Consider the following 15,558-nt stretch of genomic DNA (forward strand, 5'->3'; position numbering starts at 1 on the left):
AAATAGATACGATAATACTTTTTCATAATTAGAATCGTTTTCCAATATTGAATAAAATTTTATTGAAAAATTTATAATAGAAACATTATATTAAAAAAAAATTTTCATTTTCGATAATATTAAAAAGCAATGTCAAACTATTTATAAGGTCTATACATAATAATCTAGATTTCGATATTTCATTTAGATATAAATTTATTTCTATTATATTTGGTTTTAATTTTTTATTATAAATGATGTATTATATTGAAATAATTTATGTGTATTATATAAGAGTAATAAATTTGAGCCAATATAACAAATTTATATAAAAATTTATTTTATTTAATATTTAATATTTATTTAAAATTTATTATGTTTCAATATTTTTTAATTTAAATACATTTTGACTGACTCTTTTTTTACATTATACTCTTAATTTTTATTTTAAATGGTTAAATTTTATGTTTTGATCTTTTTAATTTGAATAATTGTTATATTTTTTGTATCGTTTTATATATTAATTATAAAAATTTATTTTTATTATGTTTTTTATTAATTAATATTTTTTTATAAAATTTTAATATACAAATTAATAGTTAAAATATATTATATTATATTTCAATTTTCGCGCAGTTAAAATGAATAATAACTGTGCCGCTTCAGCCAATTAGAATTGGGCTTTTGAGGCCCAATTAGAGGCGAGGTTAGACGAATCAGAATCAGGTGTCAGTCTTGTATCAAGAATCATTGTATCAAGAATGTGAAAAGAGTACGCGTCATATCGATATAAGTAAAATTTATTGTGGTATAAAATTTAATATTGTGTTATATTATTTGTGTTGTTTAATTAATATGTGTGTTTAATCATTAAGTATTGTTATATCAAAATTGAATTTTGTTTCATTTTTTTTTATCTTCTTGTTTTGTCGCGCATTTGATGGTTACAATTATCATATTAATGTACTTTGTAAATCGAATTTATATTTAGTTATTGCTTTATTTTAATATTATTTTAATTTCATAAATTTGTTTTTAAAAAATGATCCTGATTGTTATTTGTGCAGATAATTAATTATTGGAATCGCTTCAAAAATGCAATAGGTTATTCATGTATCATGACTATTGTACAAATGTGGTAAGATTTGAATTATTTTCACGAAAAATATAAAATATTTATAGATTTCTTTCGTTTTTTTATTCATATAGAAATAAAATATAACTATCTTGATTAGATTTTAATCGATTGGATTTAAATCGATTTTATTTGATATATATTCTCATATATTTCTTTCTTAAATGCGTATATCCGTACGTTCAATTCGTAGTGTTTTTATTTTGGTTTTACGCTTGAGTCGAAATATTTCATATAACAGTTTCGTTTTGTTTTGATTTTACACTCGAGGAAAGTATTTCTTATAACGTCTTTCCACGTCGTGCCATGTTTGGCATGTTTCGATTGTTGCCAAACTTCGAGTATATCTTTCTTTCTCTAATCCAATTCGATAATCGAAATCGCGGTGCGAAGTGTCACTCTTCTGTGAACAATCGTGGCGTTCAGACGTTTCAGGTACGTGATTAATTTATTGCGTAGTATAATATTTTTTTAATTATTCTTTCATTTTTCTTATATTATTATTTAATTAGTACGTTAATTTAATAATTTATTAACTATTATTATAACATTTTAAAGAATAATTTATTCAATTTTCTTTGTAAATCCATTTCACCATTAGTGTTATTAGCGAAAAGAAACCGGTTTCTATTTCGCTAATAAATAAGATAATTTAAGCTTTTTTATTATTTTATTATCTTATTTTAATACAATAGATTCTAGTTTCATATATTTTATATATTTATACTATTCTTTGATTATCTTTTGTGCAGATTTCTGATATAATCTACAAGGCGGGAAAAAACTTCCAATATGGACGCCATAATGAACATTCGATGCATTCATCATAATGGCGACTTGTCATAAAGAAACGAACGATCTGGTAACGGTTTGATTTCTTATATTAGAAATATATTTGTAATTTTTTTTTCGAATTATCAGTGATATGTATATTTGTTAAGTGATTCATAATATATCGATATATTAATCATTGAGAATAATTAGACGAAAATAATTAGAAAAAATAAATCGTATTTTTGTTTCGATATATTATATTATTTTATTTCATTCTTTCGCCATCTTACTTTCAACTTGTAACTTTAGAAACATATTTCTTTAACAAATGCTCAATAGAAAAAGAAGAAAAATATCGTAAAAATATTTTATTTCTTTTTTTACCTTTCTCTAAATACTAACAGCTTTATTTTCAGAAAATATTTGTGATCGCGTGCAATGCGATTGATAGAATCAGTGTTTGCTTCGTAAAAGTCTTTTTTTAAACCATAACAGTTCTAATTAAATTTAATTGTAATAATAAATCGCGAAATTAGAGTCAGTGTTTGCTTATCGATAACGTAAATGAATACGTTAATAGGTTATTTTTTTATTTTTTTTTTTTCAAATATATTTATTTTCGATACAAGATAGAGTCAGTGCTTCTTTCAAGTGAATAAGATAATCATCTACCATATGAAGAAGTATATATATAAAATTGTTTTTATTGTTAATAGATTTTCTTAAAATTAAAAGTTTAATTATTATATTTTTCATTATTTCAAAATTTTTGTTACCGATACTGATAAATTTGTGATTGCTTCTCTTTTAATTTCAAAAATTATTTGTGATCGCGTGCAATGCGATCGATAGAGTCGGTGTTTATTACGAAAAAGTTTTATTTAATTTTTTTAGATTATGATAATATTATTTAAATTTAATAATTATATACTCGTGAAAGTAGAATCAGTGCTTGTTCGCCAATTATAATATAAACGCGTTAATAGCCTTTTATTTACTTATTTTTAATATATTTGTTTTCGGTCCGGGTTAAAGTCAGTGTATCAAGAAAATAAGGCGATCATCCATCACGCGAAGAGGTAATTATCTTTTCATGTTTAGTTTATATTATATTATTTTAATTTTTTTAAATCAGTACTATGTTTTTAAATTACAACATTTTACCTTTTTACATTACAGACATTATTCAGCTTACACAGTCTCCTGTTTGATGATAACACATGAGCCAAAGCAACACCGATGGCATCGAATGGTGAGTCGCATGCATTTTTGTTCCTCCGATCACTCAATCATGTCGTAGGATGAAAGATCCGAATCGACACGAGTGACTGGTTGTATACGTAGAATTTTGCACGAGCACAATGATCACGGATATTTATTATATCCGTGAGTAGTAACATTTCTTTTATCTATGTTTTATTTATTAATTCAGGATAGGGTCTTTTTGCACATCGCGTTTTCGAATAGTAATATCAATGATTTTCTAATAATGATATATTACCATAATTGAAAAGCATGGAAAAAATCTTTTAATTTCGTTGCAATTATTATACAATAATAATTATGAGATTTCATACATAATAATTTTCATATTATTCATATAAAACTCGGCGATATAAAAATGATATTTTATTTCGTTCGCATAAAAATTTATCAAATTTTATGTGCAAAAAGATATTTCGCGACGAATAGATTTCGAAATCAAAGCAAACACAATTTTAAACACAATTTTTGAAAAATTTCCTCGAAAAATGCTTTGACGAAGGAATCGCTTGAGGGTTATTTCTATTAATATTTCTATTAATATTTAATTTAGAATCAGTTATCATATTATCAATATTAATTATAAATTCTTCGCTAATATTTTTTTGATATTAAAGTTTCAATATTTCATTCAACCGATAAATTATTGTGCATTCAAAAACAACAAAAATATTTCAAATCAACATTTTAAATATTTCAATAAGTTTTAGCCCGTTAGAAAGAAAACGTTAATAATTCTTTTAGCTCAGGATTTTCAGATTTAATCCTTTCCATGCTCGTTGCCAGGATCTCGCTCACGTGCCCAGGTGCTACTTGAGTGAGAGAGAGGCGATGAGCATGATGATCGTAGCTGATAAGTTCATACAAATTTTTCAGCGACTGACGATGTGTTAGTGTACCGTGCACGACGTATTTTCCACGTATATGTGTGTATGGAATTAGGCCGTGGAATTGCGTCGTTATACATATTCCGATTCATAGTAATAATTTTACATCCATTATTACGAATTGTAAGTAATTGTTCCGTCGTATTACCAAACTGCAATAATAACAGTACCAAAATTTCGTCGATAATATTTAACGTTTCTTTGAAAAAAAGAATATTCAGAATTTAAATTAAAATACATTTTTATCGCAATGGTCGCTAGCCTATCGTCAGTCGATTTCAGGAAACTGGTACGTAAAAGTTAGAGTGTGAGTGTAGAGTGGCAAGCTCGGGTGTCGGAGGCGTCCCGGGACGCTGTCCCTAGCGCAGGCGCACTTTTGCGCCCGAGCGTTTGCGTGAGAATATCGTGGAACGAGTGTGTTGGTACGCCTGCTTTGCCATATTTTATATATAGGACTAGGTAGGATAGGTAGTATACTTCTGGCGTGTCTGTTTAATTATAAGTAGGTAGGGCCGGGCAGGTTGTCACAGTCTCTGGTCGGGTAGGCGCGTTTTCGCGTGGCGACCTGTTTCAGGAAATATAATTTGAAGAGTCGAGGGCAAAGCTGAGATGAATTGGGATCCGTCGCCATTCGTTTCTGGCTCTGCTCGTCGATTTTTCGAATTCTGCGCTCGAGATTCTACGCGTGCACGGAGAACGATCATTGCGATCGTTGGCCGTCCATGCGTACTTAGCTTCCGCGATTTAGTTCTTTTTTTTTTCTTTGATTTGCGATCAGCGAATCTCGAGCCTAGATTTAAGTTTCAGCGGGCATCGCGCCCGAAGGAGGAAGACTGAAGAGGCCTCGACAAACTGTCGCGAAGAGGGGCTGCAACGAATGGCTTCTCATCTTTTGGATTCTTTCTGGATTCAAAGGATGGGATGCCATTGTTACTATCTTATCATTGTGCTCGTTTTAGTATACGTAATAATGATTTATGTTGTCATCGCATCGGTTCATCGTGGGCAGCGCGATTTTTTTTATTAGTGTTGCGAATTGTATAACGCGTTTTTTTTTCATTATAAATTTTGTTGTAATTTCTCATAAAATAGCATTCAAATCATTTTTGCAATTAATTGTAACTTTTTAATTATTATAATTTTTTATTAAATTTTATTTTATTATTTTATTAAATTTAAATTTTAAAGAGTAACGTTGCGTTGGAAAATAATCGTGTTTGTTAAATAGTGTTGCGAACGTTGAATTTGCCCAAATTTCTTCCACTAAGAATGTGGAAACTGTTGAATCACTTGATATAGCTGGAAAAGCTGTACGAAGGGTGATTAATACGGCAGCAATCGAAAATACTGGATTAGATTTTTCATTATTAATGTTGCGTATTTAAATTTGAGTGCACAGAGTAGTATTTATTGCATTATTAAATGACTGTGAATTTCCTAATTTTTTTTTCTTTTTTTTTTGTTAATTGTAATTAATTGATATCGTAAATATAACTCGTTGCGGTTTTCTATTTTAAAAAATTATTAATTTGTTAGTGTTGCGTTACAAAATAAATATCACCACTCACAGTTTGTTCGGTTTCATATTGAGTGGTTGATTTATAAATTATATTTTAGCAGCCCTTCCGGCTACCTTTCTTTGTACCTTGAGCATTTGTTATTGAAAATATTTGTTTAGAAAATGTTTTATTATATTTTTCAAAATTATGTTTAAAAATCAAAACATAATAATTAAATTCAAATTTAAATTATTTTGAATGTTTATAATTTCATTATCATAGAAAGAATTAAAGATTATGAATTATTTAACGGTATTTTGATAATTTAATTTTTTTATTATATTTTTTTTTCAGATATAAATTATTTCTTAATTTTTACTAATCTGACAATTAAGTTTGTTACAGGTATGAATTGGAGGAAAAAGAATAGGAGAGAAGATTACAAAATAGTTGAATTTTTTGAAATTATCTGTTGTATTTTACTAATTTTTTTTTATAGAATTTGTTTCAGGAATCATTCAGGAACTTTTCAATAAAACAAGAGAGTCAATGAATAAATACTTTTACAAGTAATAAAGAAACATTTTCTGATAGGTAGGATTTAAAAGAATTATTTAATTTGTATAGTAAAGAATTTCAAATTTTTACTAATTTTATTATACTTTGAGTTTGTATATTGAATTTAAATTTGTTTCAGGATTTTTTATAAAAGGTGAGGAATATATTATTTCAAGAGTTGCACAGATGTCACAGAATTCCTCTTCCCTTACTTCCTCTCCTCTTTTACTTCCAAATATTAATTTATAGTTAAAAATCATTAGATTTTTAACTTTAGGCAGATTAAGTTAAATTTATAACTAGGTATTTTTAAATAATTTTTATTAGATTAAGTAAAAATTAAGATATTAGATTAGATAAATTATTTTCAATTGAAATAGGACTACATAAGATAAAATTATTAATTAAAAGAAATTTTAAATTTATATTTAAATGCATGCAAAAGATTTAAATAGGATAAAATAATATAGATAAGAAGATAATTAATGAGTAAAATAAAATGGTGCATACTCTGTAGAATATATTTGGCATTTATGTTTTTTCTCTTTATGCTTTGGGTGGTGGTTTGTTTATTTTTTTATTTGCATTTTTCATGATATCAAAAATGAAAAATATCGATAGAAATTAGAATTATTAAGATTTTTTTGCACATTGGTTTTCTTTACGATTTCTTCTGTTGCACTTTTTTATAGTACACCAGAAGGAAAATTGATTTTGAGAATAAATAAATTTTAATATAAAATAACGAAGTAGATTTTTAATTTGCACTTTTCGAATAATATAATTTTATATTGAATTAATACCACAATCTTTTTTAGGTATTGCGGAATATGTGAGCCAAAGTTCCGTAAGATGTCACCTGTATTCTTTATCGTCAATGCCCTCTCTCGAGATTTTTCAGAAACATATTTCTTCGAAGAAATATCTTTGGCACTCGGAAGATGGTGCTGTTAGTCAGTTTTTCCTCCGTCTCTATCTTTTTCTCATTATTTATCTTCCTCGTATATCGAGTTTCACGTGCTGATCCAAGAGATGGATATATGGAACACGTTCATATATATATATATATTTACCACGTCGATATGATATTCACTCATATTCAGAAGAAAAATGTTTTCAACGAGACGAGAAAGGAAAAAAAACGCGTAGATATTATCCGCGTTAAATCTGATGCATTATTTTATTCTAACATGCTGTAAAATGTAAAATGTTGAAGGGATTTAATGGCGATAAATTTTTTTTTTTTTTTTTTGCAGGTGCACGCACGTATTCCGCCAGGCACCATTTTATTCCACTTACATCTATGAGCGTCTGGCAAGTACCCAATGCTCGTTGATAAAACGAAAGCTCTTTGCCTGTCCTTTGTGGCTTTTCTCTTGTGCTTTCGTTCTTGAAAAAAAAAAAAAAAAAAAAAAAAAGAAATATAATTTCGTTAAAGTTACAATAACATTCCATCGTCGTTTCTACTACGAGCACGTAGTAGTATTCACCAACATTTGCCCGCGTGCTAATTGCCGCAAATAATTATCCCAAACGATTCAGACTCGGACGTTTCGCGCAATGTAAGAGCGCTATTCCGATTTTATAGCACTTCGAGTCGAAAGTGGAAGATCTTCTTCCCTCTGTTCAACTATTTCGCGGTTTTGCCGAGGAATTTAACGAACGAAACCGTCCCTCCTCGGCGTCGCGGTTTATTTGCGTATAAAAAGAAACGTTGTGAAGAGGAATCGTGAAATTGATGAACAGGTTTCCGTGGTAAATTTAGAAAACGGCTCCTCTACGGAAGTTGGCGACTGTTCGATATTCTGGTCGGTTTTCGATACAAACGACCAACGTGATGGCTAAGTATAAGTAACGCCGTTTCGTTGAAATACAATATTCGCTGCATCCGCAATTCTCGTCGAACAGTTGTGAATGCGATTAATAGAGCGAATAACGCGATAACATGGAAGAATTTATATCGTCGACTTGAAAAGGTAAGGGTTAAAAGATGAGTGAAAAAGTTAGAAGTAAAGAAGGCAGGGAAATAATAATAAAGTATTTTCGTAGAATTTTATTAATAATTATTCGTATCAGGAATGTCCAATAATAATAATATTGCACCAGCTCGAAAAATGTACAAAAATTAGATTTTTAAAACGAAGACGATTCACTCGTACGATGGAACGATAATTTCCATGTTAATTTAACAAAATTAACTTATCGAATCGATACACTCCCTCCAAAAATCTTTTTTCTCTTCGAGAAACTTTTTTTCCACGTACGAATTCGATTGAATTTTCACACACGAAAACGAAGAGAATTTTGCAAAAAAAAAAAAAAAAAAAGACAGAAAAGAAAGAAAGAAAGTATTCGGACAGTTTAATTTACAGAGTCAGTAAGGTTAAGGTTTTATTTTAGGACAGTAACGATGATTGCATTACAAGTTTCAGTAACTTATGCGTGAGATGTTCCGGCAAGAGCCTCAAAACAGAATAAGAAAATACATCCGCCGGATTGGCGGATACCATAGTCGATGCCCCGATCAATGATCGCGCTTTGTCCGGTGCACGACTACGATGCTTTTGAACAGTTTTAACCGCAGGACAAAGTTTTCGAGCGCCCCAGGCGCAACTTTGATAACTCGCAGGTCCCAGTAATATGCGGTGTGTAAGGATAAAAGTTTACTCTTTTTCTTACTTTTTTTTTTCTCTCTCCTCCTCCTCCTCTTTTTTTTCTTTTTTTCTTTTTTTTTTTCTCTTTTTTTTTTCCCGTTTCCCTCGAACTCAGGAACTTGCTGCTAGGCCGCCCCTGAACTTCCTCTGCCTAATTAAGGAGCGCTCGGTCGAGTCGTAAAGATCGCAAGAGATTGAAGAGTTTTCTTTCTTTTTTTTTTTTTTTTTTCTTTTTTACAATATTTACTATTACTCAACTATATAGTTGTAAGTCGCGCGGTCTCTTGTACACATCCTTCCTGTTAAATGCATACAAGCGCACTATCTAATCTTCGCAAAATAACTAGGCATGGTGTTTACTTTTAAATCGTGGCGAAATTAAAATTTCACGGAACCGGCGCAAAGTATCTTTGTTTCTCGCCTCTACTTTTTTTTTTTTTCGTTTCTTTTTTTTTTTCTCAGAAGCGCGTACGTATTTTATTATATTTCCCCCCCTCCCCCTTTTTTTTGCCTCGTCTTTTTCGTAATTCCTCTTTATTACAATATCCCCTTCAAGGTTTCTTTTAATTCTTTGCTCGCAATGGCTCGCCAGAGCAGTTGGCAAATTAATTCATAGCGTTTCTTTTTTTTTTTACTTATCTCTGCAGACTTAGAGATTAGCAACGTGCAACGGAAATGACAAACTTAACGTAGCATCTCTCTATTATCGTTCCTTTCTCTCTCTTTTTCCCTCTCGATAATAATATCGATAATTCGACAGCAACGGATCGTAATATAACAATATTTACAACGATGGAGTTGTTCAAGCAATTTCGTCGATAATTCGGGTTGTAATACAACTTTCTATAATAAGTGTTTCCGTCGAACCCTCCCTCTTCGTTTAGACAACGTATTATAAATAACAATAATAAATAAAAAGTGGCAACCGCTTCATGTATACAATAGCGTAATAATCCATCAATCTCATTCGAATTGCAATTTAATTACACTTAGTAGTACCCTCCTCTTGACGCAACTCTTTGATCCTTAGAAAAATCAACTAGAAACTCGGGAGAAGTAGTCAACGCATATATATATATATATATATATAAACCTATTAAAAAATATTCACAGTAGTCTAACGTACACAATGTATGACAGTATTGCTAGCTAATCCCCATGCATCTTTGGGACACATGGATTTGATATCGAATTCGTCAGAGTTCAATTTCTTTCCTTTTTTTTTTTTTTTCTTTCTTCAACGTCGTAGCTTTTTTCCCCCTCTTATTGTTCGTTACACGACATATATATATATATATATATTTATTTATTTATTCGACCGAGATATCTTCGATCCGTTGATAATAACGGATTGGAAAAAACTCCACCCCCTCGAGTATTTATATTACCTCGCCACACGCGGATAAGCTCGAGAAAGTGGGCCTTGGCTTTACAGTTTGACCGTTAGTTTGTACAGTTTGAAATAATTTTCCGGCAAAGTGGCGAACCTTTGTGTCATAAAGTTTGCGTCGAAACTATCGTTAACTCGGTCGGTAATGACTTTGCGCTTACCTCCGATGCATTCTCGCCGTATCTCTCCCTCTCGCTCTCTCGTATCGCTCGTTTAAACATTTATCTCTGTCGATCGATCGATAAGTGGAGGACGAAAGTTTGAACGTAAGTTTTTTCGTGTACCACGTAACAATCCCCACCTTACCGACTTCTTACCACTGTTTTCTTTTTATTAAAACCGTGGCCTTCCCTCCTTGTTTCCGTTTCGAATCTAATTGTCGTTTAAGCGTCCCATTGTTGGTTCGAACAAGTTTATCGAATATTCAACGTGAGAATGCATGCGTATATCATCGGAAAATTATTTCAAACTTTTCTCCAGTTGCAACCAGCGATATATATATATATATATATATATATATATATATATATATATATATATATATATATATATAACAGTCCGTAATTATCGGATCTCCAAAACTGGTCGAATTCTATCGTTCGATTATCAATATTGGAACACGCTGCTTGCGTTATAAATCCGATCTCCGTTTCTTCCTGGAGATCTTTTTTGAGTTTCTTCGTCACTCGTCTTCTTTTTCGATATCGATCGACACGGATAATTCGTTCCCGATCGATTTTTATTATATCGTTACGAAGTTCTTGCCCCCCCTCTTTTACCTCTCTTCTATATAATCAGACTTTGTATTTCTAACGAACCTAAGAAGGAATGGAAACATCACAGTCGTATAGAGGATGCGTAATGATAAATACATTCTTTTTAGCGTCGCTGTAGGAAGGCGAATTTTTCTCTTTTCTTCTCCGTTAACGTATATATATGTATATATGCACGTTGTATGACTTTCGAATAAATTCCTTGGGATAAATAGTTTTTACAGGGGAATTGAATAAATTCGTTTCCGTACGAGGAGGAGAACAATTAACAATCCAGCACTTTCGTAATTCTATACAAACAAATTATATAGACTCGTATTCGTTTCTCTCTCTCTCTCTCTCTCTTATTCGTATCCACTGAATCATCTCTCTCTCTTCGTTTAATATCGCGTTACGAGATTTTTAGCGAGTGCGATGTATTCGGGATATTATGAATATTTTTATTAGATTTATTTCTTTTCTTTCTCGAATGGAAGAAGAAGAAGAAGAAGAAGAAGTAAGGCAACGATCGATGGATATTTGAGAGAGAGTCATCGATGCTTTTTAAATTTCTCTTCCTTTTTTCTCGCGAGAAGATTGTCTATTTTCTTCTTGGTTATCTCGAATATTCCACCACATACACTCTTCTCGAGAAAATTTCATAACCCTAATTCTCGAGATAATTATTTATATTTATATATATATATATATATTTGTCGTTCTTCTGTCGCCCAACCAACGACTACGAAACGTGAACGAGATGATAATAATAATAATAATAACGTTTGGTTGGAGACAAGGTTCCCGTGATAACGATGATAATAATAAACGAATCACGAACGCGTCCCTCGAAGATGTGTCCCCCCGATTTTCACATCGATGCAAACGATGCGGCCACTTTCCTCGGCTAGCCGAGCATAATGGAGGATTTCGGATGGCTCCCCGTCTTCCAAGTTATAGTTCGTTGTAAATTGAGCCAAGACCATCCCGTCCAACTTACTGATCGTGATTAAAGCGTGGTGAAACTCGGCCGGAACGGAGGAGAAGAGGATCCGTGAACACGAGCAGCAGCAGCAGCATCATCATCGTTGCACCTTTAACAAAGAAGGAGAGAAAAAAAAATAAAGCAACGGTGATTACCTTGACACGATCGAGATAGCGACCGTTCTAAGAAAATCTTTTTACGTTCTCTAAGAAGGAAGGAAGAGTGTGTGTGTGTGTATACAAGGTGACTTAAGACGAGGAGGGGAGAAAGAAGGGATGTGCAACGCGATAACAGACATTTACGATAACACGAATAAGTGGTAGCTGCGCCCCCCTTTTTCAACTTCTCCCGTAAATATCCGTTCAACGAAATATAACGGGGAAATATCGTCTGTGTAATTATCAACCGCGTGAAATCTAACCGTGGAAATAAACCGTCCCAAATGAAATGATTTATGGGGAGGGGGGATAATGGACTCCTCCTCCTCCCTCTGGCCAATTCTCTAATTTCCGACTATTTCGCTATTTTCCCTTCCCTATATTTTTCTTATCCTTGTTTCGTTACTTTTTTAAAATATATCGAGGAGAAAGGAGAAAAAGAAGAAGAAAAATAAAAGGAATCGTATTAATGTAAATACAATTTTAGGAGAAATTTACGATTTGTCTTGGCGAATAATTTGATCGTTTATCACCACTTTATGCATACGTTCACGTCGCGTAATTGGGGCCGGGCACACGATTGATTTACTTAATGGCACATTTCCAGCGGAGAATTAAATATCGCGAAATAATTAATGGAGCTCATGTGAAAACTTTAACGTGCAACTCGATTTGTACAGCGATAATAATAATAATAATAATAACAATAATAATAATAATCTCTTGATAATATTATAATATCGGTTATTCGAAATAGCGGCGCTCCTGTAACGATAAGTTGATTACTCTGAAATGTTTCTCCCGTTGATTTGCATCGCAAATCGAGAGTTGCAGGGATTTTCGTTTCGTTGTAACACAGATATTGGAAAAATCTAGCAGGCTCGCAAGGGAGGGGCAGCACGCGGAGAGAAATTGCATTCGAGAGTACGTACGGAGAGACGAAAAAAGGAAGGAAGGAAAGAAGGAAAAAATACGTTTCGAAAAAAACGAGAGCAAAGCTTCCGTTTCATAATGAAGAGAATTTTTTTTCCTTTTTTTTTAGCCGATCTTTTGCGTCAACCGTAAATATTAGAGATCAATTAGAGATAGGATTATTAGGTTGTTAATCTAGATAAAAGTTATTGGAATAGATTTTTGAGAGACAAGTTTTGTTATCGTCCGGTTGAATAAAATCCTGGAAAGGAAAATTGCTTCTTGTCCCTTATGTTTTCAACACTCTGGGGAAAAAGTAATTTCAAAGTAGAATTAACGTCACATTTTCGTATTACAAAAGCCAATTTAACACCAAGTTAAACGAAATAAGGAAAAATAACTTTCTTTCCAATCTAATAGAAATATGTTGTTCCAAAAAAGATATTTCGAATATTTATATAAACTCCGTTCCAAAAAAGAGAAAAGTTCGCGTAATAATTGATTCCGTTTCGTCCTCCTCCGAATCTCTTCGTCTCTCCTTCCTTCCCTCGTTCAACGAGAGAGTTTTTCGCAAAGCGGAGTCGGTTGCATTAATTACTTTCGCGATCGACTAAATTGCACGGATCGATGCCGATTCCAATTGTATTGTTTCATATATATATCTCTCTCTGCTTCCTCTCCATGCAATTTTCTTTTTAATTTACCTCCCAATTTCTTTTTGCAATCATTTTTCCCCATCCAATGTTAGTTTAGTGTTCCCTAGATCGAGCAGGGAATAACGATTCAATTGGCCCCACCCCTCCTTTTGTGAAATTATTGAAACGTACGTTATATTATACCGTGATAAGAAAAATAATTGGTCGGGAAACAAATTGCACGTGAAATGATACGTATTATGTTATATATATATATCTAATTTGTGTATTAAATACACACAAAATTAAGCAACGTTTCAATCATAATCGATCATCCATGCTCGGTTAGAAAAAGATTGAAATAGCGAAAATGCTGCCCTGCTTTGTATCCAGGGTTGGGGAGAGAGTGTATTTCGTATTTAATACGTCATTACATAAATTAAATTGATTCACTTAATATACGGATAAGCTCTGTACATAGAAACCCTTTGATCAAACACAGCAGCGATATTGCGCCCCGGCTATTGCCCTATCGGTTTATTATTAATTGCTCGTCGTTTGAAAACTGTTTCATCCTCCTCTATTTAATTAGGGTTACGATTTTTAGAGGGGCACGATCTTTAATATGTATATATATATATTTACTTCTTGATTCTCGGTGAGTATTCTTCCTTCATTCATTCTCTCCTTTCCCCGAATCTAATTAGTTTTATCGAATGACCGGTAAAGCAATTTCCAAGATTATACCGTAATCCTGTCGCAGTAATTTCGATTCCATTTAACTTTCGCGGGATTCAATTGGGGACAATCCATTTCGGTTTCTTTCCGAAATTAATACCCTCCCCCTCCTCCTCTCCCGTTCATTCATTATTCATAACATTCCGCGTCGTGAAAATCCACGTGAACGAGTGGACCAGGATTATTACACATTACGTATAATGATGAATATGATTGGTTAATATCGATATTGATTGTTCGTTATCGAGAATGTATTCTTTTTTTTTTCTTCAATAATCGAAGAAGAGAGGGATTTGTTCGATTAAAAAAATTATGGGGAGAAAGAGAAGAAAAATATTCTCGGATATTTAATCGAAATAATGCAACGATTGATTCGAGAAGAATCTTCTTCTCGTCGGAACGAAAATAGAATTGGAAATGTTTCCGGGAATAAAAATTAATAAAAAGAAGAAAAAAGAAATATCCGTCTATCTATCTATTTTACCTTGTAAACTTTAAAAATTTTTGATACGTCAAACAAACGCTCGAGGCGAAATCGTAAAAAAAAAAAAAAAAAGAAGGGAGAGGCAACCGACTCTCGACGAGCAATTTGGAAATATATCGTAGCAAAGGTTTCTCTCCCCGTAGAGGTAAGTTTGTTGCCAGAGCTTCCTTTATATCCCGAGAAACTTGATTCTTGTCTTTAGGATTTGGTTTTTGTATTCCGTTCTTTGCGTTGCATCTGAATTTAGAAAAGGAGGAGGGGAGGGGGAATACACTTTCCGCTTTGTTTTCGCTTCCTCCTCCTCCTCCCATTTTTGTCTCTTCTTTATCAAGCGCACTTACACTTGTAGAAATGCACATATAAACGTACGTGTAATATCATAAAAACGGGGGGAAGAAAGCACGGCTCTTTTGTCGTGCCGTGGAAGCGGTAGGAAAAGTTTATAAAAAAGAAGAAAAAAAAATCTCGCGATGCGCGTGCAAAACGTGTCCCGAATGTAAACGCCACTTTAACGCTCGAAAACCTTTTTTTCCCTCCGCTTGTTCCTTTTTCCATTGCGATTCTTTCACGATCGTTCACGTTATAGTTCCAATGATCGTCCAAGTTTTTAGATAAATCTAAAAATCCGCTTTTTCGCGTGTTATATTATTATTAAGATAAACGAGAGGTCTCGAATGATTTAATAATGGGAGAATGTACACAAAAATTCGATCCCCCTCCCTGTATCGATATCTGCAGGGCAGACCTCTCGCAAA

General features: G+C 32.3%; 1 protein-coding gene and 1 long non-coding RNA gene across 5 annotated transcripts in view; one reads left to right on the plus strand and one right to left on the minus strand.

The window, feature by feature from the left end:
• Window positions 1-1,262: 1,262 nt before the first annotated feature.
• Window positions 1,263-8,422, plus strand: LOC102655621. Its single transcript, XR_409741.3, has 3 exons — window positions 1,263-1,549; window positions 1,867-1,976; window positions 7,352-8,422. It is a non-coding gene; the product is annotated as an uncharacterized LOC102655621 (long non-coding RNA).
• A 429-nt stretch (window positions 8,423-8,851) lies between these two features.
• LOC726948 (suppressor of lurcher protein 1) overlaps window positions 8,852-15,558 on the minus strand; it is a 388,735-nt gene continuing 382,028 nt past the window's right edge. For all 4 annotated transcript variants that reach the window (XR_409726.3, XM_001122665.5, XM_006563653.3 and 1 more), the window contains one exon: window positions 8,852-11,985. Coding sequence is in view for 3 of the 4 variants with exons in the window: in XM_001122665.5 (XP_001122665.2) it covers window positions 11,888-11,985 (98 nt within the window). In the remaining variant the exon portion in view is untranslated. The remainder of the gene's footprint in view (window positions 11,986-15,558) is intronic.

Source organism: Apis mellifera, linkage group LG15, assembly GCF_003254395.2.
Source record: "Apis mellifera strain DH4 linkage group LG15, Amel_HAv3.1, whole genome shotgun sequence".
Lineage (NCBI taxonomy): Eukaryota > Metazoa > Arthropoda > Insecta > Hymenoptera > Apidae > Apis > Apis mellifera.